This window comes from Rhamphochromis sp. 'chilingali' (genome assembly GCF_963969265.1).
Source record: "Rhamphochromis sp. 'chilingali' genome assembly, chromosome: 2".
Classification (NCBI taxonomy): domain Eukaryota; kingdom Metazoa; phylum Chordata; class Actinopteri; order Cichliformes; family Cichlidae; genus Rhamphochromis; species Rhamphochromis sp. 'chilingali'.
This window is the reverse complement of record NC_137930.1, coordinates 69,183,085-69,206,146: the sequence shown is the minus strand read 5'-3', so window position 1 is coordinate 69,206,146 and position 23,062 is coordinate 69,183,085. Positions and strand designations below refer to the sequence as shown.

The following is a 23,062-nucleotide window of genomic DNA, read 5'->3' as shown; positions in this document are numbered from 1 at the left end:
AGCCGTTAGCTCCCGGAGCGGGGGAGGTCTACTTGCTGAGAAACAGCTGTCATATTGGTGAACGCAAAAAAGTAAAAATTCCATAATTTAGCAAAGTTTTTCGTGTAGCGAAGGTACCGCTGTATACGTGTATTTGTTCAGGTAACACGTGAGATTTACGTTATGTCCGAAGATAGCAGTTTTAAGTAAAGTGTTAGCGATTCCATAAACTAGTCGGAGCCCGAAGAGAGAGCGAGGCTAGCGTTAAAAAGGTTAGTGCTAACGTTAGCTGACATGATCGCGCAAAACCCGTCCGAGTATTGCGCTCGCGGCCTTCAGGCTTCCGGCCAAATGTGGCGTTCCAAACCTTAGTAGTTGCTTACATAAACAACTTGTATCTGAATGTGTAAAAGGAATGCCATTTTATTCGATTCTGCTGTATAACAATAACCAACATGAAACGGGACTCACGTTGCCGTTAGCTTCACATTGCTAATGAGATAGCATTAGCCTGTACTCTCGCACCCGGGGCTGGTAATGGGTTAATGTTGGTATTTAATCAGCGACTAATGGTATCGATCCGATTTAAATTCCCGTTTAGACTTGGCTGAGTAAACAATAATACATCTCATGTTTTATGTTAATACGAAGCTAATATTCGGTGAACATAAGGGCTAACTGCTCCGTAGCAAGTGTTTATCAGCGTCATGGTGATAGTTAGCTCGAGTATTTGGCATGTTTCACTACTTGCTACATGAACCGAGTCCCTGAATCTTGACATTTTTTAAACGTTGTCTTTATTCGCATATTAAGACGTTTGGGTAAATTATGAATCTGTTAACGCTCATAAAAATGTCTCATGCTTGCGCATAGGTACTCTCCAAGATTTGGTAAGTTACGTTAGCCTGCTCTTTGTTTCAGTGTGTGATTTCCACACTTGTCCTTTTCTCATTGTAAACTCAGGGCTGGTTGCTTTTAACGCCACGTACTTTTTTGGGGGGCATTTCATTAAGTGACCAAACCGGAGTGACTCTGTTCCAAACATTACGGTGTTTTTAAGGCCTAGTGTAGTTTATGCAACCCTATACAATCTTAGTGCATATGTTGTACCAAACTGTGTGGCAGTAACTTCTTTCACTGTTGTTTCTGAATTTATTAGCAGATAAGTAGCCATGCAGTTATTCACTGCATTGTTGGGTCTGTCATTCAAGTAGGCCTCATTAGTGGCACCTAGGCTGCACATAAAGTTTAGTGCAGCTCAAAAGTAAGTTTCTCTCTTATATTTCAAAGTGATTTTTGTGTTTGTTTTTCTTGTTTCAGATGCTGAACTTGATTTTAAACTGAAAGACTCTACCTACTTAGCACCGGGAGCCACCCACCCACCATTACCTTGGAAGTCAACATTATTCACACCTTTTGGGGGGGGGGAGCAGAAGTAACTTATCACTGAAGTGACTAAAGGGGAATAATGGTGATTTTGCGCCGTGCTCGGCCGCCTGCTTCCGCCCCAACCAGCAATGAATCTTGACTCGCTCTCGCTGGCTTTGTCTCAAATCAGCTATCTGGTGGACAATTTAACAAAGAAAAACTACCGAGCCAGCCAGCAGGAAATACAGCATGTGAGTGGTAGCGAAAAGTCTTTACCGTTATTTATTTAATTTTAAATTTGCAAACAGATATCTTGGAATACTTAAACACCACAAGATATTCTATTCACTTAAAGTTGTAGATGTTTAAAACCTTAATTAAACAAAAAATTGCATTTTTCTTCTGTTTTAGAGAGCTGTGTGTGTGTAAATTTTATGATGCTAATACGCTAGGACTGCCCAATGTTGATCAGGGTCTGCGTATCAGAGAAGTTTAAGTTGGCTCACTTTCAAGATACTATTGGATCAGCTGGGCAGTGCTCTTTTTCCCTCGGTGAAAGGAGGAGCAAAGAGGACACGGTCTTGCCATTTTGATGTTTCACTTGTGGCCACATTGTTATGAAAACTTGAACTTTATATGGCTTAGTGTGTCTGTGATGGTCTGTGTGACATGTTCTGACATTTTGGTGTGTTTCATGTGCTCTCCCAGATTGTAAATCGTCACGGTCCTGAGGCAGACAGGCATCTACTACGCTGTCTCTTCTCCCATGTGGATTTCAGTGGCGATGGTAAAAGCAGTGGCAAGGACTTTCACCAGGTAACTTTAAATTTGAGACGTTTGAATTCTGGATTTTCATATGTGCTGTTGTCATATAAGGCTGCAGCTAAATTTTGCCAGAGGAGCAAAACAAAACTCTTGAGTGGGTTTTGACAGGTTTTCGTCTTACTAGAAGGGATGTGCGCAGAGCCATTAGGTGGAAAACACACTTAGCTTTAACATGGTGGCCGAGTGTTCGTGTTTGTTCTTCAGTTTGCTCAACCATTGCTTATCTCAACTTCTTCGTACTTGGAAAAGATTTTGATGGGGGATCTAAGGAGGTGCGGTGTGGCATTTTAATTAAATGTTTTTAAATTTGTTTGTTGTTACCCTTTGATATGTTTTCACTGACATCCTCCAAGGTGGCTGTTTGTTCACAGCATACACACACTTTGTTTAGGAAGAATACCTCAGTTTCTGCAAGGGTATTTTTTTTTCTTTCTTTTTTTTTAAGGCCTGATCCTGAAAAATTGCTGGATCCATAAAGACATGCTCCATGGAGCATGTAGATAAGAAATTGGCTGCCAAATGGCAGCATGGTGTTTTTAAAATTTAAATGTTTACACAGGATATGTTCATTGCTTTCTTTGAATTTGGCATTTTTCTTTGACATTTATTACCGCTAGAATGACAGAAACAAGGACCAATAACAAAGTAACAGCGCCTGTTTTCTTTTAAATTTCAGTGGGGATGTTGTTTCCAAGCAAAATGTCCCATTCCTTTCATAGTATTTTGAGCATGACTCACTCAAGCACTACAGAAAAGCCATAACCACCCTGAACTCACACTGCACTGACCACACACTTCACCCCCCAATCCAACGACTTCAAACAGACTACAATCACTACTATGCGTTACTTTATTTACAGTGTGGCTTATTGCACATAAATTTAGAACACTATTTATTTTATTGCAGATTTGTATTTTTTTTTTTACTTATATTTTTTTTGACTACTGTTCATGTGTATATAGTGCTGCAGAACTGTGCACCTCACACCCCTTTCTTTTCCCACATGTTTGCATTGGGTAGGAGATGCTCTGTATCACATTGTACGTGAGAATCGTGACAGTAAAAGGCATTCTATTCTATACAGCTGTGAACACATGTGGCATCAGTGAACTCTGTGAGAGTTGAGATATTAGACCTTAGGGATGGAGATGGGGCTGATACTAATTGTCTGTGCTTGCTCCTTAGACTGCCTTTGCAACATTGGGGGTCTTTTGTTTTGCTGTAGTGATAATAACTGTAAATATACAACCGCTGGCTGCAATTTCTCCATTTTGAACACCAGTTAATGTAATGTATAAGGATATAGGCGTTTGACGTGTCAGAAATACAGTAGTTACAGACTCTGACCCTTGCACTGCCATCTACTTACTTGATGACTAACATCAAAGCACGATCTGATATCCTCGTGTTGGTGTTGTTCCCAGATCATCATACTAAATGTTGTTCCAGGATCAACATTGCAAGTGACCAATCAGAATGTTGTGACGTCATACTTTTGCGACTTTGGGAAAAACCGGCGTAAAACAAAAAACTGTACTTAAGCTGCGAGAAACTGCCTCTGTCCGCCGATCAACGGATCCTGACCCTTTAATAAACAGTAAGCAGAATTGATATTGTCCTTGCAACATTGGAATTTCATAAATGCACGAATGGCTTGGCGCGCAAAAGAATAACGTCACAACAATGTGATTGGTCACTTGCAATGTTGAACCTGGAACAACATTTTCATGATGGTCTGGGAACAACACCAACACGAGGCTATCAGATCATCCAACATCAAACAGACACGTAAGCTTTTAGCAGTGGATGACCAGAAACTCTGTTCTCGCTCCAAACAACTTCAGAAAATAATCAGTCTTTTAAAGTTGCCTGAAACTTTCCTTTAACTTATTATTGGTTGTGTTTACAGCAGTAATTTGGCAGAAATGAAGAGAAAAATTTATCCTGCTCGAATTTCAACTAGACTCTATTTGGAAAGAATAAAAATGGTGTAAACAAAACATTAGGATTAGGGGGTTGCAATATGGAAACTAAAATGTAAAATGGTTTCACTTGGTAAGATCCGTTTTAACCTCTGGTTTAGTTTCACATCTCTTCTTGAGAGTCGGACTGCTGTTGCTTCTTGGAGCCCCAGTAATACGTAGAAGGCTGATGTAATCAATTCCTGTTTAGTATCATATTTATTTTTCTTCTTCTTTTGTGAACTTAGCGTTTGTTATTAAATCTGTCATTTTCTGAAAGCTGTTGGCCATGAAAACATGAAAATACATCTTCCTTTGAAATTACCTTTAAACTGTTGGAGCAACTATTGTAATAAAATCAGCTTCCAGCAGCAAAGTGTGAGTCCACTGTGGGTGGCTGTCCAAGAGTACAAGTACCTTCTTTTCACTTTGACAGTAACTTATTAACTGAGCTCTGATGTTGTAAGCTGTAAGACACAAGCATCTGTCATCAACTCCTTCACACTTTGTTTAATGACAATCTTATACATTTCATATTTGGTAATAGTGGAGTTGGGCAAACAAAACTTGCAGAAGAAAGATGAATCCTTGCTTAGGACACTGCTATTATAATCAGAAAATTAGCTTAAACCCCTGAAATGCACGTTGTTTGTGTCTTTGACGTTATTAAAAAACAGAATACACTTTCTCCGAGATGCAGGTTGGTGTGTTGACAGCTCACCGCGGTCTCTGTGCAGCTTTGTTTGTGCCCCTGTAAGTGGGGAAACCTATACTTCATAAGTCACTGGTAACTCTGTTAGGAAAGTTACATTAATTAAAATGGCTTAGTCTGGTTATTGTTTTTATGAGTTTTCTGATTTTGTTCTTCACCCTAAACTTTTTTTATTTTTTTCCTCCAACCTGTCAAAGACACAGTTTCTGATCCAGGAGTGTGTGTCGCTGATATCAAAACCAAATTTTATCTCTACTCTGTGCTACGCCATCGACAATCCCCTGCACTACCAGAAGGTAAGGAAAGATGCTGAAATGTCAGCGTATCAGTAAGATAAGCTCTTGATCTATTAAACCACTTTTTTACATGTTGGGCTTTAACCCTTTAAGACCGGTCGGAGTGGGCACGCTCCATGTTGTGTAACTATTTTTAAATTCCTGTAGCTCTGCAACCACGTAAGCTAGCGCAGTAATTTTTTTTGCATATGAAACCGGAGGAGTTGTACTTACATCTTGTGCCATCAGCTTGTCCTAGGTCAGTTTCCTTCCACATAAAGCTTTGCAGAAACTACGTAAAAAGCACTTGCAGCAACAATAATAATAATAATGATAATAATGATGATGATGATGATGATGATTGGGTTTATATAGCGCTTTTCAAGGCACCCAAAGCGCTTTACAATGCCACTATTCATTCACTCTCACATTCACACACTGGTGGAAGCAAGCTAACAAATACATAATATTCCAGAAACAGGCTTTGCCGATCCGATCAGCTGTTCAAAACACTTCCTGCATTGGAATAGACGTCAGCGCGAACTATCACATATCCGCCATTACCTGCCCAAAACCGGAAGTGCTGTCATTTTTTGCAGAAAACAGTTTTTGTTTTTTACCTTCAGGGCCTTATAAGCCTATACTGGTGTTTTTAAAAGTCCTGTTTGACTTTATGCTTTTCTGTATTGTTTCTTGGAACTGCTGGAAATAGTTTTTGATGCACATGCTGTTTGTTTGTGTGTTTGGTGGTTTTTTTGTTTGTTTTTTTTTTTTTGCAAATTTGCATTACGATATTTATTTTGGTTTTTCCTGCAGTCCATAAAAAATGGTGCATCTCAAAAATAAAACTATGAAGCACAAATTTCCTCTGGAAACCATTTTGTGCAACTTTTTTCTATTTACAGTTTTGGGGGATAAAGTTCTTAAATTTCTCTAACTAGAAATATATGTAAAAAAAATAGTTTTGTTTTTTTTTTTCCATTTTTTTTGTAGTTTATTGCACTTTTTTGCAATTTATGTACAGTGGGGCAAAAAAGTATTTAGTCAGCCACCGATTGTGCAAGTTCCCCCACTTAAAATGATGACAGAGGTCAGTAATTTGCACCAGAGGTACACTTCAACTGTGAGAGACAGAATGTGAAAAAAAAAAATCCATGAATCCACATGGTAGGATTTGTAAAGAATTTATTCGTAAATCAGGGTGGAAAATAAGTATTTGGTCACCTCAAACAAGGAAAATCTCTGGCTCTCACAGACCTGTAACGTCTTCTGTAAGACGCTTTTCTGTCCCCCACTCGTTACCTGTATGAATGGCACCTGTTTTGAACTCATCATCTGTATAAAAGACACCTGTCCACAGCCTCAAACAGTCAGACTCCAAACTCCGCCATGGCCAAGACCAAAGAGCTTTCGAAGGACACCAGGAAAAGTATTGTAGACCTGCACCAGACTGGGAAGAGTGAATCTACAATAGGCAAGCAGCTTGGTGTGAAAAAAATCAACTGTGGGAGCAATCATCAGAAAATGGAAGACATACAAGACCACTGATAATCTCCCTCCATCTGGGGCTCCACGCAAGATCTCATCCCGTGGGGTCAAAATGATCATGAGAACGGTGAGCAAAGATCCCAGAACCACACGGGGGGACCTGGTGAATGACCTGCAGAGAGCTGGGACCAAAGTAACAAAGGTCACCATCAGTAACACACTACAACGGCAGGGAATCAAATCCCGCAGTGCCAGACGTGTTCCGCTGCTGAAGCCAGTGCATGTCCAGGCCCGTCTGAAGTTTGCCAGAGAGCACATGGATGATACAGCAGAGGATTGGGAGAATGTCATGTGGTCAGATGAAACCAAAGTAGAACTTTTTGGTATAAACTCAACTCGTCGTGTTTGGAGGAAGAAGAATACTGAGTTGCATCCCAAGAACACCATACCTACTGTGAAGCATGGGGGTGGAAACATCATGCTATGGGGCTGTTTTTCTGCCAAGGGGACAGGACGACTGATCCGTGTTAAGGACAGAATGAATGGGGCCATGTATCGTGAGATTTTGAGCCAAAACCTCCTTCCATCAGTGAGAACTTTGAAGATGAAACGAGGCTGGGTCTTCCAACATGACAATGATCCAAAACACACCGCCCGGGCAACAAAGGAGTGGCTCCGTAAGAAGCATTTGAAAGTCCTGCAGTGGCCTAGCCAGTCTCCAGACCTCAACCCCATAGAAAATCTGTGGCGGTAGTTGAAAGTCCGTGTTGCTCGGCGACAGCCCCAAAACATCACTGCTCTCGAGAAGATCTGCATGGAGGAATGGGCCAAAATACCAGCTACTGTGTGTGCAAACCTGGTAAAGACCTATAGTAAACGTTTGACCTCTGTTATTGCCAACAAAGGTTATGTTACAAAGTATTGAGTTGTATTTTTGTTATTGACCAAATACTTATTTTCCACCCTGATTTACGAATAAATTCTTTACAAATCCTACCATGTGGATTCATGGATTTTTTTTTTTTTTTTTTTTTTTTTTCACATTCTGTCTCTCACAGTTGAAGTGTACCTCTGGTGCAAATTACTGACCTCTGTCATCATTTTAGGTGGGGGAACTTGCACAATCGGTGGCTGACTAAATACTTTTTTGCCCCACTGTAGTTCCTATGGATTTAATGCAGACATATTATTAAAATTTGGGCTATAACGGTTGTATTGATGCGTAGCAACTTGAAGTGCTCCCAAAATTGGCAGTACAGCATGAAAAATATAAAGATAAGCTCTGGCGAACTTGGTTCTATGGTCTTAAAGGGTTAAGTAGCTGAGAGACAAACTCGAGACACCCATGTTTGTACCGACATGTTAAAGGTGTTTACGAATACTAACAATGAATTGTATTTCAACCTTCAGGTGAAACACAAGATAACAACCGGTTTTCATTGTTGATTTAAATTGTCTTTCAGAGTTTGAAGCCATCTGCTCACTTATTCACTCAATTGAGCAAAGTTCTTAAGCTCAGCAAAGTCCAAGAGGTAAGCCCGCTCTATCAACTTTATTTCTTTCTTTATTTTAAACCATTGGCCCATCAGCGAGCCCATTTTACAAGCATTCTTTAAATGACTAACTCCGAGACAGTTTTTCCCTTAAACAAAATTCAAACTGTTTTGGAAAGAAGAGAAGACGAGCTTCAAAGCTTTCACATATGCTGATGTCTGAACAGACAGAAGTCAACTTTGCAATGATTTACTTAACTGTAGCTCCCACCATTCTGGGCTAAATAGAAAATTTAAGTAGTTCCTGAAAGATGAGAATGTATTTTGTAACTTTTCAGCGAAAAATGACAAATTAAGGACAAGTGGCCTCGATGACACTAGGTGGTAAAGGATCAAGTGAAAACAATGTAAATGCAATATAGTAGCTTTGGCACTTGTATGAACATAAAGTTAAATTTTGATCTAAAGATTCTCTGTATGAAATCAAGCAAACATTAGGCTCTCCTTTTAAGTGTTTTGTTTTTTTACCCCTCAGGTTATATTTGGCCTTGCTCTGCTCAACTCCAGCAACACAGACCTTCGTGGCTTTGGTAAGTTTTTCTAGCACACCTTCATTTATTTAAACCCAGTGAATAAACAGTGTTTTTCTAGCAGTATTTGTCAGTAAAGTGAACAAACGGTTATATTTCCAACAAATCTTGTATTTCTAAAGATGAACTAATACATTTCATGCTTGTTCTTCCTGAATTGTCTTAAAATCTTGGCTGAAATGAGCCTGGTAGTCTGCTGCTGGTATGCAGTTTGCATTCTTTATGCCAGCTAGGGCTGCACGATTTTGCATAAAATGAGAATCACGATTTTTTTGCTTAGAATTGAGATCATGATTCTCTCACGATTTTCTTTTCCAGTATAAATATTTATTGCACTTATTAACTGCACATCAACTTCGTAACAGTTGAGATTGAACATAAAAACAATAAATAAACATAAAAACAACAAATGTCTCACGTTTTGTTGTTGCCGAAAAATGTTGTACTGCTTGAAATTCTGTCTCCACCGTTGCTCGATGCTGCGTGTACAGAGCAGGTAGTGCAACAATAGAAAAATAGTTGCGGGACGGCACTGTGTAGCGTTTGTCTAGGGTGTTGATCATTCTCCTAAATCCCTCGTTTTGCATCAGCCAAACCGATTTACGGTGTTCTCATGGCTCTAGTGAGCCTAGCCCCCGGCTAACTATCGAGCTAGTGGGTAACAGACGTCTCCGAAAACGTCGGAGCGTTTTTGAAAATATGTGGTGTCCTGATAAACTGAGCAGATATTTGAGGTTTACACAGCTACATTCTCACCTGAAAATATGTTAAACGTTTATTTTGTGACCCAGAAAGAATAATAAGAGTAATATTAAAACTAACTAGCTACCGCCATTGTTGGAAACTGAGCTGGGCCGCGCTATGAATTCTGGGACACTGCTTCTTCTTCTTCTGAGTTTAACGGCAGCTGGCATCCTTGTACATGCAGTGCTGCCATCTTCTGTTTCAGTCCGTTATTACACTCTTAAATCCTGCTACTTATTCCTGCGTCTTTTGCGATCTTACAAAACTTCAAACGACGCGTCGACTATTAAATCAGTCGTCGACGATTTTGATAGTCGACGTAATCGTGACTAGTCGACTAATCGTGGCAGCTCTACCTGTCACACACACGCTTACCAATGCAGAGAAATCCTGAAATCAATGCTTGACTTTGTTTCAAGATTTCAGTTCATCTCTTTTGCACACAAACACGCTTCTTGCGGAGATGCATTAAGGAGCATTGTGTGCTTTGATTGCAGTCATTTCTGGAAGGCATGGCGTACTGTCCCTATCATTCTTCTGAACATTTAATCACTTAAATGTTTCACATTAGCTGCACCTAATGATTTTTATTTATTTTTTTTCAAACATAGTACACAGGAAAGCACATGATAAACTGTTTTTTTTTCTCTCAGCTGCTCAGTTCATCAAGCAGAAACTTCCAGACCTCCTGCGGTCATACGTTGACGCAGATCTTGGAGGAAACCAAGAAGGTGGCTTCCAAGACATTGCCATAGAGGTGCTGCACCTACTGCTCTCCCATCTACTGTTTGGACAGAAGGGAGCCAGTGGGGTAGGGCAAGAGCAGATTGACGCCTTCCTCAAAACACTTTGCCGAGGTATGGAGGATCAGTTGGGGGGGGGGGGGGGGGGGGCTGATTGTAAATCTTAAATATGCACGCAGACTGACTCGATATGGTGAAACGGCCAGTTTTGTTTTCCCAATCTGACTCTGCCACGCTTTCTGTGTGTTGCTGTCAGATTTCCCCCAGGAGCGCTGTCCTGTGGTGCTCGCACCACTGCTGTACCCTGAAAAACGGGACATTCTCATGGACAGGATCCTACCTGACTCGGGGGAGTTAGCTAAGACCAGGATGGAGAGTTCTCTTGCAGAATTCATTCAAGAAGTTGGCTATGGTTTCTGTGCTAGGTGAGTGTGGCTTGTTTGAAACTGTGTGAACAAAGTGATTTAAAAGAAATAAACCTGTGACTACAGTTATTTGTCTTGTATCTAAATTCTAAGTAATCATTTGAACGACCGTGTGTTGGCACCAAGAAGCTCTTGCGTGTTTGGTAAATTGTGTTAAATAAATATGAAAGAAAACTGGCAGTCTTTTTATTGTTTGAACACGCTTTATCACAAACCTCAAAGTGAGTTATTACTTAATCCTGTCCTAATATAAGTTCTGGTCTGAAATTACATGCGAGTGCTCAGTAATGACGGATTGTAGGCAACATTGACCTTTTCTTTCCTCTCTTCAGTCTGGACGAGTGCAGAAACATAATCGTTCAATATGGGGTGAGAGAGGTGACGGCCAGCCAGGTAGCCAGGGTCCTGGGCATGATGGCTCGTACCCACTCTGGTCTAACTGACGGCATCCCACTACAGGTGAGACTCTTTATTTGATGGAGGGGACAGGAAAGTGTAAGAACGCTGTTTGGTTTGCTTCATAGTTAGTTTCTCTTCACACAGACTTGCCATGAACTACTGTAAGTGCAAACATGAAGATTCAAACTGCTGTTGTTTTTGCTGAGTGCAGGAGACAGTCTAGCAGTTCACACTGTTTTATTATCAACCAGTTAAAGATTTGGCTAGCACAGCTGTGGACTTCTCAATGTCAGGCAGCTTCTCCGTGTGCACATGTTTTATTTTCATGCTGAAGTCGGCCTTAACTGACAGAATGAAGTCGAATAGAGTACCCTGTTATACAAGGCCGAGCAGCCCTTCTGTCTGATGCTGTGTTCTGTAAGCATGTAGCAGTTCACCTTCGACACTCGGCTCTTTCTGTCCCTCTTAGTTAAGCCTTCACGCTGTGGGCTTAATGTTAAAAAGAAACCTTATCAAAGCCCAGGCGTACCTGCTTTGCTCTTCTCTTGTTTTTAAATGTGAGTGCACTCTGTCCCATGGTACTGGACAAAGGTGGAGACGGTGGCTCAAACACAGATTTTGATGGATGATTGATGGCTTTCCTCTTTCTGCAGTCTATCTCTGCTCCAGGAAGCGGTATCTGGAGCGATGGGAAAGATAAGAACGATGGTTCGCAGACACATACGTGGAACGTTGAGGTCCTCATCGACATTGTCAAAGAAGTGGTAAGTGAACTGTCAGTTCATCTGAAAACCAGAAATTTTCCAGGAAACGCTGAGATGGAAAACTTAACAAAAATAAAAAATCCTTTTTAATGACTGAATTTTCACTGCTTATTTATTTATTTATTTTTAACCTATACCCTAGAATCCCAATCTCAACTTCAAAGAGGTGACATATGAACTGGACCACCCGGGCTTTATAATCCGAGACAGCAAAGGCCTGCAGGTAGTGGTGTATGGGATCCAGAGAGGGCTGGGCATTGAAAGTTTTCCTGTGGATCTCATCTATCGGCCTTGGAAACATGCTGAGGGACAGGTAACTTATGTTCATCGAGAGGGTAAAAATTCAGGTGTTTGGGGAAAATTATGAGAGGAATCTTTGTCAAGTTGGAATAGATTTGTGTAGTTTAATGCATCTTTTCTGTATTTTTTCCAGTTGTCATTCATTCAACACTCCCTGATGAACCCAGACGTGTTTTGCTTTGCTGACTACCCTTGTCACACTGTGGCCATTGACATCCTCAAGGCCCCACCAGAGGATGACAATAGAGAGATTGCCACATGGTATGGAAATTGAATATCACCTTGCCTCTGCAGAACGGTGTGCCGTTGCGTATTTTTCTTACTGTGGCTTCAGATTTTGCTTTAAAGCAGTAAAAATGTACCGTATTTCCCGGACTACAAAGCGCACCTAAATATTAGCCGCACAAGCTAAAATCAGGGGAAAATCCTGTTTTGTACATACATTAGCCGCACCTGACTAAAAGCCGCAGGTGTTTCAATGTTGACTTATCATATGTAAGAGAATATGCACAAAGGGAATTGTCAGGAAAGAGATGGCTGTTTGGAGACATCACTTTTATTAATATTTTGAAAAACAAGTTATGGGTACATATTTGCACATGTAGTACATAACAATAACCTACAGCACACCAGAACAATAGATTCGGCCTACCTTTTAGGCTCAGGTGCAGTGACACAGCTTTAACAAGAAGAAAAGTCAGTCATTCACCACCATCTTTCTCTTCTTCCTACGCACTAAAACCACCAAAGTCCTCTTCTCCAGTGTCGGATACAAACAGGCTCAGGATGGCTTCGTCATCCACTCTTCTTCTCTCCTTCGTTGTCACTTTCAAAACCAAAGAAATCCTCATTGTCAGTGTCAGAGTCGAACACCCTCAGAAGGGCCATGGCGGTGTCCTCCTCTCCATCATGCAGCAGTCCAGCCCTTCAAAATCCGTTGGTGATCGTGGATGTTTTCACACTTTTCCACGCTGTCAGAATCCACCGGTGGAGTTGGGCATAACTTGCTTTTTGGGCATAACTTGCAAGTTTATTGCCGCTCATCATCCACGCCTCCCGCTGAATGCGTAGCGCTACTTTGAAGTTTGTTTTTCGCGCTACTTCGTACGGCACTACGTTGCCTGGCGGACGGACATGTGACTAACATACCACTCTTGAACCCCGATCCTTCCGCCAGGCAACGTAGTGCCGTACAACAGCGGAACACACAAAACAAATCGTCTTACGATATGACAAAAATCACGGACAATCCATAGAAAAGCCGCACCTGACTAAAAGCCGCAGGGTTCAAAGCTTGTGCAAAAAGTAGCGGCTTATAGCCCGACAATTACGGTAATTGAGGTGTCCTTGATGGGCTCTTAAACTGGAGGCAAAGTTGGACCTCTGTGTGTACTGAAGTGTTCACGTTAAAAATGAATAAATAAAAAAAATCCATCACTTCAAATCAAGTTTACCACGACACTTTAAAACTCTGCCAAAGCGCTCATCTTTTTGTAATTCTTCACAGGAAAAGTCTGGATCTGGTGGAGAGTCTGCTTCGACTGTCTGAGGTGGGCCAGTATGAGCAGGTGAAGCAGCTGTTCAGCTTCCCGATCAAACACTGCCCCGACATGTTGGTGCTGGCGTTACTGCAGATTACCACCTCGTGGCACACACTGCGCCACGAGCTCATCTCCACCCTGATGCCCATCTTTTTGGGAAATCACCCCAACTCCGCCATTATCCTGCACTATGCCTGGCATGGACAGGTTGGTGTTTGTTATTAGATCAGTGTTGCTGGGTAACATGTTGTCTGGCAAGTCATGTCTTCAGTTAAGTGTTTCTCAAGTTTTCTACTAGTTTGGTGCGTCGTTCAAAAACAAAAACTAAAAAAATCCTGCTTGCATACAAAACTGTGTCTGTCTGTCTTGCAGGGACAGTCTCCTTCCATACGTCAGCTAATTATGCATTCGATGGCTGAATGGTACATGAGAGGGGAGCAGTATGACCAAGCAAAGTTATCTCGCATCCTGGATGTGGCCCAAGACTTAAAGGTTGGTTAGAATACTGCGTTCTCCTTGACCATTAAAGTTTTTGTACTCTTGTAACATTTCATCTGAATTTAAGGTAGAGGGTAAAGGTACACGCTGTATAGCATGTCGGTTCTCTCCTTAGAAACTTTTTTTGATTTAATATTTAAAAACATTGTATTTGCTGCAATAACAGACCTCTGTACATAATCTGATTATTGGATTTAAAGAGTCCGTGTCTATAGTTGTAAAGGTGGATTATTAAATGTTTCATGTAATAAATGGAGACAAATTAAGTGAACCCAATGTGAACATGAATGTGTTTTTCCTCTCTACAGTCTCTATCAATGCTGCTGAATGGTACTCCGTTTGCCTTTGTTATTGATCTCGCTGCACTTGCCTCGCGTCGTGAATACCTCAAACTCGATAAATGGCTTACTGACAAAATTAGAGAGCACGGGGTAGGTCTTTAAACTAATGATTGCTAATCGATATGTCTTTTTAGATGGGTTTCCTGTTTATGCTAGTGTAACATTAAACGTATTTCATGAAAAGTCTGGTTTTGTATTAATTATATTTCTTGTTCTTGTGACAGGAACCTTTCATCCAAGCTTGTGTGACGTTCTTGAAGAGGCGCTGTCCATCCATTATGGGGGGTTTGGCTCCTGATAAGGACCAGCCCAAAAGTGCCCAGTTGCCTCCAGAGACTCTAGCCACCATGCTGGCCTGCTTGCAGTCATGTGCTGGGTGAGGAACTTTAAAGCCTGGTGTTTATCCCCTATTCGGATCGACTGCTTTTTCCATTGCAATTGCGCACCACCTTTTGTGCGTGGTCATCATCATAGCAACGCGAGCGAGCGTCCTGTGATGTAATTGGTATGCAACACACTACAACAAAGGTACAAGCAGAGGTGATCGTACTCGGGCCGTGGCTTTTTCTTCTTAGTTGTAGCCATTTCCCTCGATGCCAGGTTATGAAAATGGCGGTTGTGATTTTCGTGAACGTGCTGCTTTCACGACTCATCTCTCAATCAGTAGCATGCACTCTGGTGACATCGCATTTCAGTACCTGCTCGGATCACTTGAACCTCGGCCGAGCGGGTACTATTTTAGCACCAGAGACTGACTTAGTGGAAAACTGTGGCCAGTTGATCCGAGTAGGTGCTAAAGGAAAAGGGGCTTTTGTTTGATGCTCCTGGACTTTTGGAGCTTCGAGTGGAGCCCAACGCTGGTTCGATGCAGTGTAACATCTGTCTTACATGTATGTTGTTTTTGTTTTAAATCCTTAGCAGTGTATCCCAGGAGTTGTCGGAGACTATCCTGACGATGGTGGCTAATTGCAGCAATGTAATGAATAAAGCCCGACAGCCACCACCAGGTGTAATGCCAAAGGGACGTGCCCCGAGCACCAGCACCCTAGATGCCATCTCACCTGTACAGGTATCTTGCATATCACGTCTTTTGAAATACATTTTCATGATTGGTTTTGTGGATGCTAATTTTGATATTAACACTTTTATAAAGTGTACAATGTTTTGGGTTTCTGTAACAGTTCTGTCATGTTTTCTTTTACTGTAAAAAGCTGACGTTAGTAGCTCTGTTCCATTCCTGCCTGCTTAACTTTATGTCCCTTTGTTTAGATGGACCCTCTGAGTGGCATTGGCGGTTTGAATTTGGGGCCCTCAGCTACTTCCCTCAATCCAAGCATAAGTTTCCCAACCCCAGTGAATACACCTTTCAATAATCCCCAGTCTCCAGCAAAAGCCTTTCCACCACTTCCCAATCCTAATCCCAGCACACCTTTTGGGAGCATTTCCGGCCTGCCCTCACAACTCCCTGGTATGACCTCAGGTTTTTGTATTTCAATCCAAACATGCTATCAAGTGTGAAGCAGAAAAGTGACATTATTGTTACTTCCAGGTCCACTGGGCACGGGCATCGGTCCTGGTCTAGGGATGCCAGCAGGGAGCACTGATCCTTTTGGTCCCAGGAAGATGAGCACACCGGGCCTGAACCCACCAACCTTTCAGCAGAGTAAGATGAAGGCCTGTAAGTGGTGGTGGTAGTGGTGTGACTGAGAGCCCCGCCCCGCGCTGCTCAGCACTGTATTTCCTCTGCTTTTGACAACAATCACTTACTAAAGAAATTGGCTTTCAGGGCACTTTGTCTGCCGCACCAAAACGTTTCCTTAACGTGAGATTTTATTCCTGAAACAAGTTAATTGGTGATTTGTTTTACATAAAATGATTGTAGACTTCAGTGTGAGAGGAAATACAGATCAGTCTTCCATTCCTTGTCTGCTTTTGCTGACAGCCCCACTTTAATATTTTTCAGCTTCTTCAACATGACGTAATTGTCTACAGTACTGAATTGTTAGAGGCCTCTAAGATGAAGAGACACTTGTTTTCTTTCATCCAGTCTATAAAGACGAACATGAATGATTGATGTTGGTAGGGCTGTTCGATACAACGATATATATCGGATGACGATATAAAAACGTCTGTCGTTTCATTTCACGCTATCGTTTGTTTCGTGGTGTCGTAAAATAAACTGTTCACAGCAATATTATTTTCATCGTTCTGATGTCACTGTAGCGGCTATATTCATTTCTTAAACTTCTCTCTTTCTCTTATATTTAATATAACCACACTACGGACGGACAAGCGCCTGTTTTTATGCGTTGTCGTTAGCAACAACGACGGTAACACCATCGCGTGTCCGCTTGTTAATGTTCCACATAAACCTTTCACAATAAAGCTCAAGATCCTGTTGAGACTTTTCAAAATAAACTGAATCATGTGAAAGAGCAGATTATTTACGGATGAGAAGTAAAAAAGAGACGTCAGGTGCTTAAAAAATAGACCTTAGACTCAAACGTTAGAACAGGCTTTTCCCCGCGGCACGCCGTGTAAGAAATACTCACAAAGAAAATGTCGGCCGTTACAACTTATGTCTAAAAATGTGTCGTTTCATGCATCGGTTAAAACACTCGACTCCAGCTACACGACGCGCAGCTGGAAACACTTCACGCAGGTCGAGCTGCCCGAGATTCACAGAGTTTACAGAAAATGTTACGTTTGATTTTGGTCATATCGCGCAGCCCTAGATGTTGGTGTTTTAAGGTTAACGGTGAAAGAAGTTTTCTCAGCTGTTATTGACCTCCAGCTATCGCCTGTACTTTGGGCTGAATCAGGTCATTCAGTTTCAGCTGTTGTTGTTGTGTTTGCTCGCCTCTGTAACATTTCCGAAAGGGCCCCTACGGGAATTTTTATTTTCTTTTTCTTGTGTGTGAAGAAATTTTAAACAACACAAACAATGTGACTTGCGTGTTGTAGATAAACCAAGACACTTTTGTGTTTTATTATAGTGAAAATGAGTGCATTCTTATTCATTGTTGGACTTAAAATGATCACTTATGCTTTTCTGTTCCCAGCCGACCTTTCTCAGGTGTGGCCCGAAGCAAACCAGCACTTTAGTAAGGAAATAGATGACGAAGCAAACAGTTACTTCCAGCGCATTTACAACCACCCACCTCACCCAACCATGTCTGTGGATGAAGTGAGTAGTTACATGACATTTTTTTCTGCGAATATCATTCCTCTTCAAATAGAATCCTTTCCACACTTGTCAAACAATTCATATGTGATGTCATTGGACTCATGCAGGTCTTGGAAATGCTGCAAAGGTTTAAGGATTCTACCATCAAGCGGGAGCGAGAGGTGTTCAACTGCATGCTTCGAAACCTGTTTGAGGAATACAGATTCTTCCCCCAGTACCCAGACAAGGAGCTGCATATCACTGCCTGTCTTTTTGGTGGAATAATCGAGAAAGGTCTCGTCACTTACATGGCCCTGGGTTTGGCCCTCCGATATGTTCTTGAAGCCTTACGAAAACCGTACGGATCCAAAATGTATTACTTTGGAATTGCTGCCCTAGATCGGTTCAAAAACAGGTACTAGCTTTTTCTTTTGCAAAACAAGTGTAAGTATAAGGCGTTATGTTACAGCTGACATCTTTTTTTTTTTTTTCTCCCCTAGGCTAAAGGACTACCCTCAGTACTGTCAGCACCTGGCTTCAATTGGTCACTTCTTGCAATTCCCCCACCATTTACAAGAGGTAATCAGGTTTCCTTAATTTATTTGTGGTGATCCTTTTTCTGTTATCAGCATTCATTAAGTTTTACTTAGTTCTCTCTCTTGCTGGAGAGAGAAGCGCGCCTTTGATTCAGCTAAATTAAATCTGTCGCTCTGCATCTTCAAATATCCTGTGTGTGCAGTATATTGAGTATGGACAACAGTCACGGGACCCTCCAGTGAAGATGCAGGGGTCCATCACCACACCTGGGAGCCTGGCTCTAGTACAAGCCCAGGCACAGTCGCAGCAACCTGCCGGCCTTAAAGCCCCACAGCCAGGCCAGCCCAGCACCCTCGTCACAACCACCACGACTACAACCACAGCCTCTAAGACGTCCACGATCGCAAGGCCGACAGCCACTAACTTCAAGAAGGATGTGCCTGTGAGTTCAGTTTTGACCGGACACCATGCGGCAGCATAGAGAGAGAGAGAGAGATATATCTAGATATAGATAGACAGACAGACAGACAGACACACACACAATAATAATAAATAGTCTCCGTTCCTACCTACAGCCCTCCATAAACACTACCAACATTGACACCCTGCTGGTGGCTACTGACCAAACGGAAAGGATCGTAGAACCTCCGGAGAATGTCCAGGAGAAGATTGCTTTTATTTTCAACAACCTTTCTCAATCCAACATGACTCAGAAGGTAAAGACAAAGAAACAAAATATTACTGCATTAGAACAACCTTAATAATCAAAGATGCTGTTTTTTAAAAGCAGAACATTTCTTTTGTCAGGTCGAGGAGTTGAAAGAGACGGTGAAAGAGGAGTTCATGCCCTGGGTGTCTCAGTACCTGGTGATGAAGCGAGTCAGCATCGAGCCCAACTTTCACAGCCTCTACTCGAACTTTTTGGACACACTGAAAAACCCCGAGTTTGTGAAGATGGTTCTTAATGAAACCTACAGGAACATCAAGGTAGACTTAAAGACGGAATATTTAGTTCAGTGCAATGTTTGACACCTCTACCAAAAGTCGGATTGAGCTCTGCTGTCTTATTGCCAAAAACTTGCCTAGTGTGATGCGCTTGTAGTTACGTTTCTCACACGTCACATTATTATGTTGGGTAAACTGGTTTTGCTCTGGTAAACTGTCATCCTTTGTAAAGTACTTTTCCCCTGCGTCTTTCAGGTGCTTCTGACCTCAGACAAGGCAGCTGCCAACTTCTCTGATCGCTCCCTGCTGAAGAACCTTGGCCACTGGTTAGGCATGATTACACTGGCCAAAAACAAGCCTATCCTTTATACAGTAAGAGCATTTTATTACTTGCTCCGTAAAATTATCTGCTGGTTTTTGTGCTTCAGAGTGGCCTAATTTTTATTTTTCCCCTCTTCTAGGATCTAGAAGTAAAGTCTTTGCTACTGGAAGCTTATGTGAAAGGCCAGCAGGAGCTGCTCTATGTGGTTCCCTTTGTGGCCAAAGTTTTGGAGTCCAGCGTGCGAAGCATGGTGAGAAATATAGGTGTACTTCTCAGTAGACCCTAAGCAGTATGGCCCATATACCAACTTTTCTATATATACAGTGGGGGGAAATGTCCAAACCACTCAGCGTGATTATATTTTTGAGTCCACAGGTTTTCAGACCCCAGAATCCTTGGACTATGGCCATCATGAATGTTCTCGCTGAGCTGCATCAGGAACATGACCTGAAGGTAATAAGTTAGCCTTGTGTGTTGCTATTTAGAAAACACATCTGGATTTGTACCGTAGTCTTAAACTCCAGTCCGGTTGTTTTACATTTACAGTAACAACAGTGGAGCTGCCTCCCATAATTCCTGTTTTTGATTGGATGCACTGAGTGATATTTAACAATTAAGATTAAATGCACAATGATGCATAGCAGGATGTCTTATCACTGAAAACTGCACTTGTCTAAACCGTCATTATCACTTAACGTCATGAATAAAATTACAGTTCAAGTGACTGACGTTTCCTTAGGTAAATAAAAAGGTATCAGAAGTTCATTGCTTCCATGCTTTTGTTTACTACAGTTGAATTTGAAGTTTGAGATTGAAGTTCTGTGTAAGAACTTATCTTTGGACATCAACGAGCTGAAGCCAGGAAACCTGCTGAAGGACAAGGAGAAGCTAAAGAACCTCGAGGAGCAGCTATCGGCACCAAAGAAGGAGGCAAAACCTCCAGAGGAGATGCTGCCAGTCTCTACTGCAGGTGATCATGTTATTCCTCTTTAAATTGTCTTTGTAGTTTAAACATCTCAAATGTTTGTTTTTGTCACGTAGAAACAAAATGCATTACTTCTGTTACGTCTGAAACTTGAATAGTCTTGTTTTGTTTTGAATACTTGAACATGTCAGAATCTTATTGTTACTTGTAATCTTGTCATGTTGGGGCCATCACTTGTCCTTTGAGAACACTTTAAGAAGCTCGTTGGTTTTTGTGTGCTTGCTGTTTGTTTTGCCTTTTCTTGTGAGTTTTTTAATCAAATTAGCATTTTCAACCAACAGGAGACTTTGTTCCATTTGCAGCTCCTCCCTCCACCCCAGCTGCAACCACCACCACTTGTACAACGACCGGGCCGCCCACCCCGCAGTTTAGTTACCATGACATCAATGTGTATGCATTGGCAGGCCTGGCTCCCCACATCAATATAAATGTCAACGTAAGTATAAAGACTGCGTCATGATTTTGGCGTCTGAGCAGAGTTGTAGACTGTTGCAGGATTCTATACACTTCAGCTATGCACACATGAAGCTACGCACGCTAGACGCCCTCAGGGACCTGATGACACCGAGAGTAACTAATTAATGAGTAATCATTTCATGTGTTTGGATCTCTTCTTAGTAGTTTCTCTCATTCTTGGGCTGCTCTTGTTTTCTTAGATCCCTCTGCTGCAGGCTCATCCTCAGCTAAAGCAATGTGTGCGTCAGTCAGTGGAGCGTGCCGTCCAGGAGCTGGTGCACCCTGTGGTCGATCGCTCTATCAAAATCGCAATGACGACCTGTGAGCAGATCATCAGGAAGGACTTCGCTCTGGATTCTGAAGAGTCCCGCATGCGTGTGGCTGCGCACCATATGATGAGAAACCTGACTGCTGGCATGGCCATGATCACCTGCCGTGAGCCTCTGCTCATGAGCATTGCCACCAACCTTAAGAATAGCTTTGCTGCAGCTCTGAGGGTAAGGCCTCCACGAGGGTGTGTATTTAAATTGCTAGTTTACAGAAGAAAGAGGAAAAGCATGCATCAAATAACAAACTTGTTTTCCTTTTAGGCACCAACACCCCAACAGAGGGACATGATGGAAGAGGCTGCAGCCAGAATTGCTCAAGACAACTGTGAACTTGCTTGCTGTTTCATTCAGAAAACGGCAGTGGAGAAGGCTGGCCCTGAAATGGACAAGAGACTAGCCACGGTAAGACTTTAAAGGGGATTAACCCAAAAGGCACAAATACAAATCTACTTGGATTTTCATGGAACTGATCATTGGCCTATGGCCCAAGTTGGAGTGGTGAATACATGTACCGTATTTTCACGACCATAAGACGCACTGTACTAAAAGGCGCAGTCTCAGTTATGTGTGCCATTACTGTATTTAACACACACATAAGGCGCACCTGATTATAGGGCGCATACAAGTGTGCGTATTTAAAAATAAAGCGGGAGCAAAACTGAGTTTGGTACTCACATTTTTATTACCGGTAATAGTCATCAATCAAACCCATCGAAGTCCTCATCCTCTGTGTCTGAATTGAACAGCTGCGCTAAATCTCCATCAAACATGCCAGGTTCACTTTCTTCACTGTCAGAGTCACTTTCCGTGCCGTGCGGCTCCTCGGAAATGATGCCGGCTTTTGCGAAAGCTCGGACAACAGTGCCAGCAGACATGTTAGCCCAAGCATCTACAATCCATTGGCAAATTGTGGCGTAACTCGCCCGGCGCTGCCTTCCACTCTTGGTGAAACTGTGGTCTCCATCGTTCATCCATCGCTCCCAGGCCGCTCGCAGCCTTACTTTGAACGGCCGGTTCACAGTGATGTCCAGCGGTTGGAGTTCCTTTGTCAGGCCTCCTGAATGACTGCAAGCTCACAGTCATCTTGGTGGCTGTCTATGTTCCCCCCTCTGCTAACCCCACAGCTGCATGTGACACTATCCACTCTGCCATAGCTCGGCTACAGACTCAGCACCCGAGTGCCTTTATTGTGATCTCGGGTGACTTCAACCATGTATCACTGGACAATACACTACCAACATTCAAACAATATGTGGACTGTCCCACCAGGGGAGAGAAAACTTTAGACTTACTGTATGCTAACGTCAAGGATGCATACAGCTCCTCCTCCCTCCCCCCACTTGGGAGGTCAGATCATAACCTGATTCACCTCACCCCCCGCTATGTGCCAATTGTGAGGAGGGAACCTGTGACCACCAGGACTGTCAGGAGGTGGTCAGAGGAGGCCTTAGCAGAACTACAGGGCTGTTTCGAGGTGACCGACTGGGAAACACTCTGTGAGCCTCACGCCGAGGACATCAATGGGCTTACTGAGTGTATCACAGGCTACATAACTTTCTGCACCGACTCCATTGTTCCAGCTCAGACTGTTCATTGTTACCCAAATAACAAGCCGTGGGTGACTAAGGACATCAAAGCCCTCCTCAACAACAAGAAGAGGGCTTTCAGAGGGGGCAACAAAGAGGAGGTGAGGAAGATCCAGGTGTTACTAAAGGACAAGATCAGAGAGGCTAAGGACAATTACAGGAGGAAGCTGGAGTGGAAACTCCAGCAGAACAGCATGAGAGAGGTGTGGAGGGGCATGAAGACCATCACTGGATTCAGGCCAACCAACAGCAGGGGAGCTGAGGGAGGTGAGAATAGAGCCGACGAGTT

At 42.4% G+C, this 23,062-nt stretch overlaps 1 protein-coding gene across 4 annotated transcripts in view; it reads left to right on the top strand.

Annotated features, from left to right (window-relative positions):
* cnot1 (CCR4-NOT transcription complex, subunit 1) overlaps positions 1 to 23,062 on the top strand; it is a 31,138-nt gene that overhangs the window by 245 nt on the left and 7,831 nt on the right. The window contains exons 2-32 of one of the 4 annotated variants that reach the window (XM_080863735.1): positions 1,300 to 1,598; positions 2,056 to 2,163; positions 5,044 to 5,142; positions 8,073 to 8,141; positions 8,638 to 8,692; positions 10,090 to 10,293; positions 10,436 to 10,604; positions 10,937 to 11,063; positions 11,657 to 11,767; positions 11,910 to 12,080; positions 12,201 to 12,328; positions 13,575 to 13,815; positions 13,981 to 14,100; positions 14,415 to 14,537; positions 14,672 to 14,823; positions 15,366 to 15,516; positions 15,717 to 15,915; positions 15,997 to 16,110; positions 17,510 to 17,634; positions 17,742 to 18,028; positions 18,114 to 18,192; positions 18,353 to 18,592; positions 18,726 to 18,866; positions 18,958 to 19,137; positions 19,351 to 19,467; positions 19,557 to 19,667; positions 19,793 to 19,870; positions 20,210 to 20,387; positions 20,705 to 20,838; positions 21,059 to 21,355; positions 21,449 to 21,589. In XM_080863735.1, the coding sequence (XP_080719861.1) occupies positions 1,497 to 1,598; positions 2,056 to 2,163; positions 5,044 to 5,142; positions 8,073 to 8,141; positions 8,638 to 8,692; positions 10,090 to 10,293; positions 10,436 to 10,604; positions 10,937 to 11,063; positions 11,657 to 11,767; positions 11,910 to 12,080; positions 12,201 to 12,328; positions 13,575 to 13,815; positions 13,981 to 14,100; positions 14,415 to 14,537; positions 14,672 to 14,823; positions 15,366 to 15,516; positions 15,717 to 15,915; positions 15,997 to 16,110; positions 17,510 to 17,634; positions 17,742 to 18,028; positions 18,114 to 18,192; positions 18,353 to 18,592; positions 18,726 to 18,866; positions 18,958 to 19,137; positions 19,351 to 19,467; positions 19,557 to 19,667; positions 19,793 to 19,870; positions 20,210 to 20,387; positions 20,705 to 20,838; positions 21,059 to 21,355; positions 21,449 to 21,589 (4,551 nt within the window). In that variant the 5' untranslated portion in view covers positions 1,300 to 1,496. Of the gene's footprint in view, positions 1 to 1,299; positions 1,599 to 2,055; positions 2,164 to 5,043; positions 5,143 to 8,072; positions 8,142 to 8,637; positions 8,693 to 10,089; positions 10,294 to 10,435; positions 10,605 to 10,936; positions 11,064 to 11,656; positions 11,768 to 11,909; positions 12,081 to 12,200; positions 12,329 to 13,574; positions 13,816 to 13,980; positions 14,101 to 14,414; positions 14,538 to 14,671; positions 14,824 to 15,365; positions 15,517 to 15,716; positions 15,916 to 15,996; positions 16,111 to 17,509; positions 17,635 to 17,741; positions 18,029 to 18,113; positions 18,193 to 18,343; positions 18,593 to 18,725; positions 18,867 to 18,957; positions 19,138 to 19,350; positions 19,468 to 19,556; positions 19,668 to 19,792; positions 19,871 to 20,209; positions 20,388 to 20,683; positions 20,839 to 21,058; positions 21,356 to 21,448; positions 21,590 to 23,062 lie in introns of all 4 variants that reach the window. The other 3 variants (XM_080863733.1, XM_080863734.1, XM_080863732.1) reach the window with 3 other exon arrangements.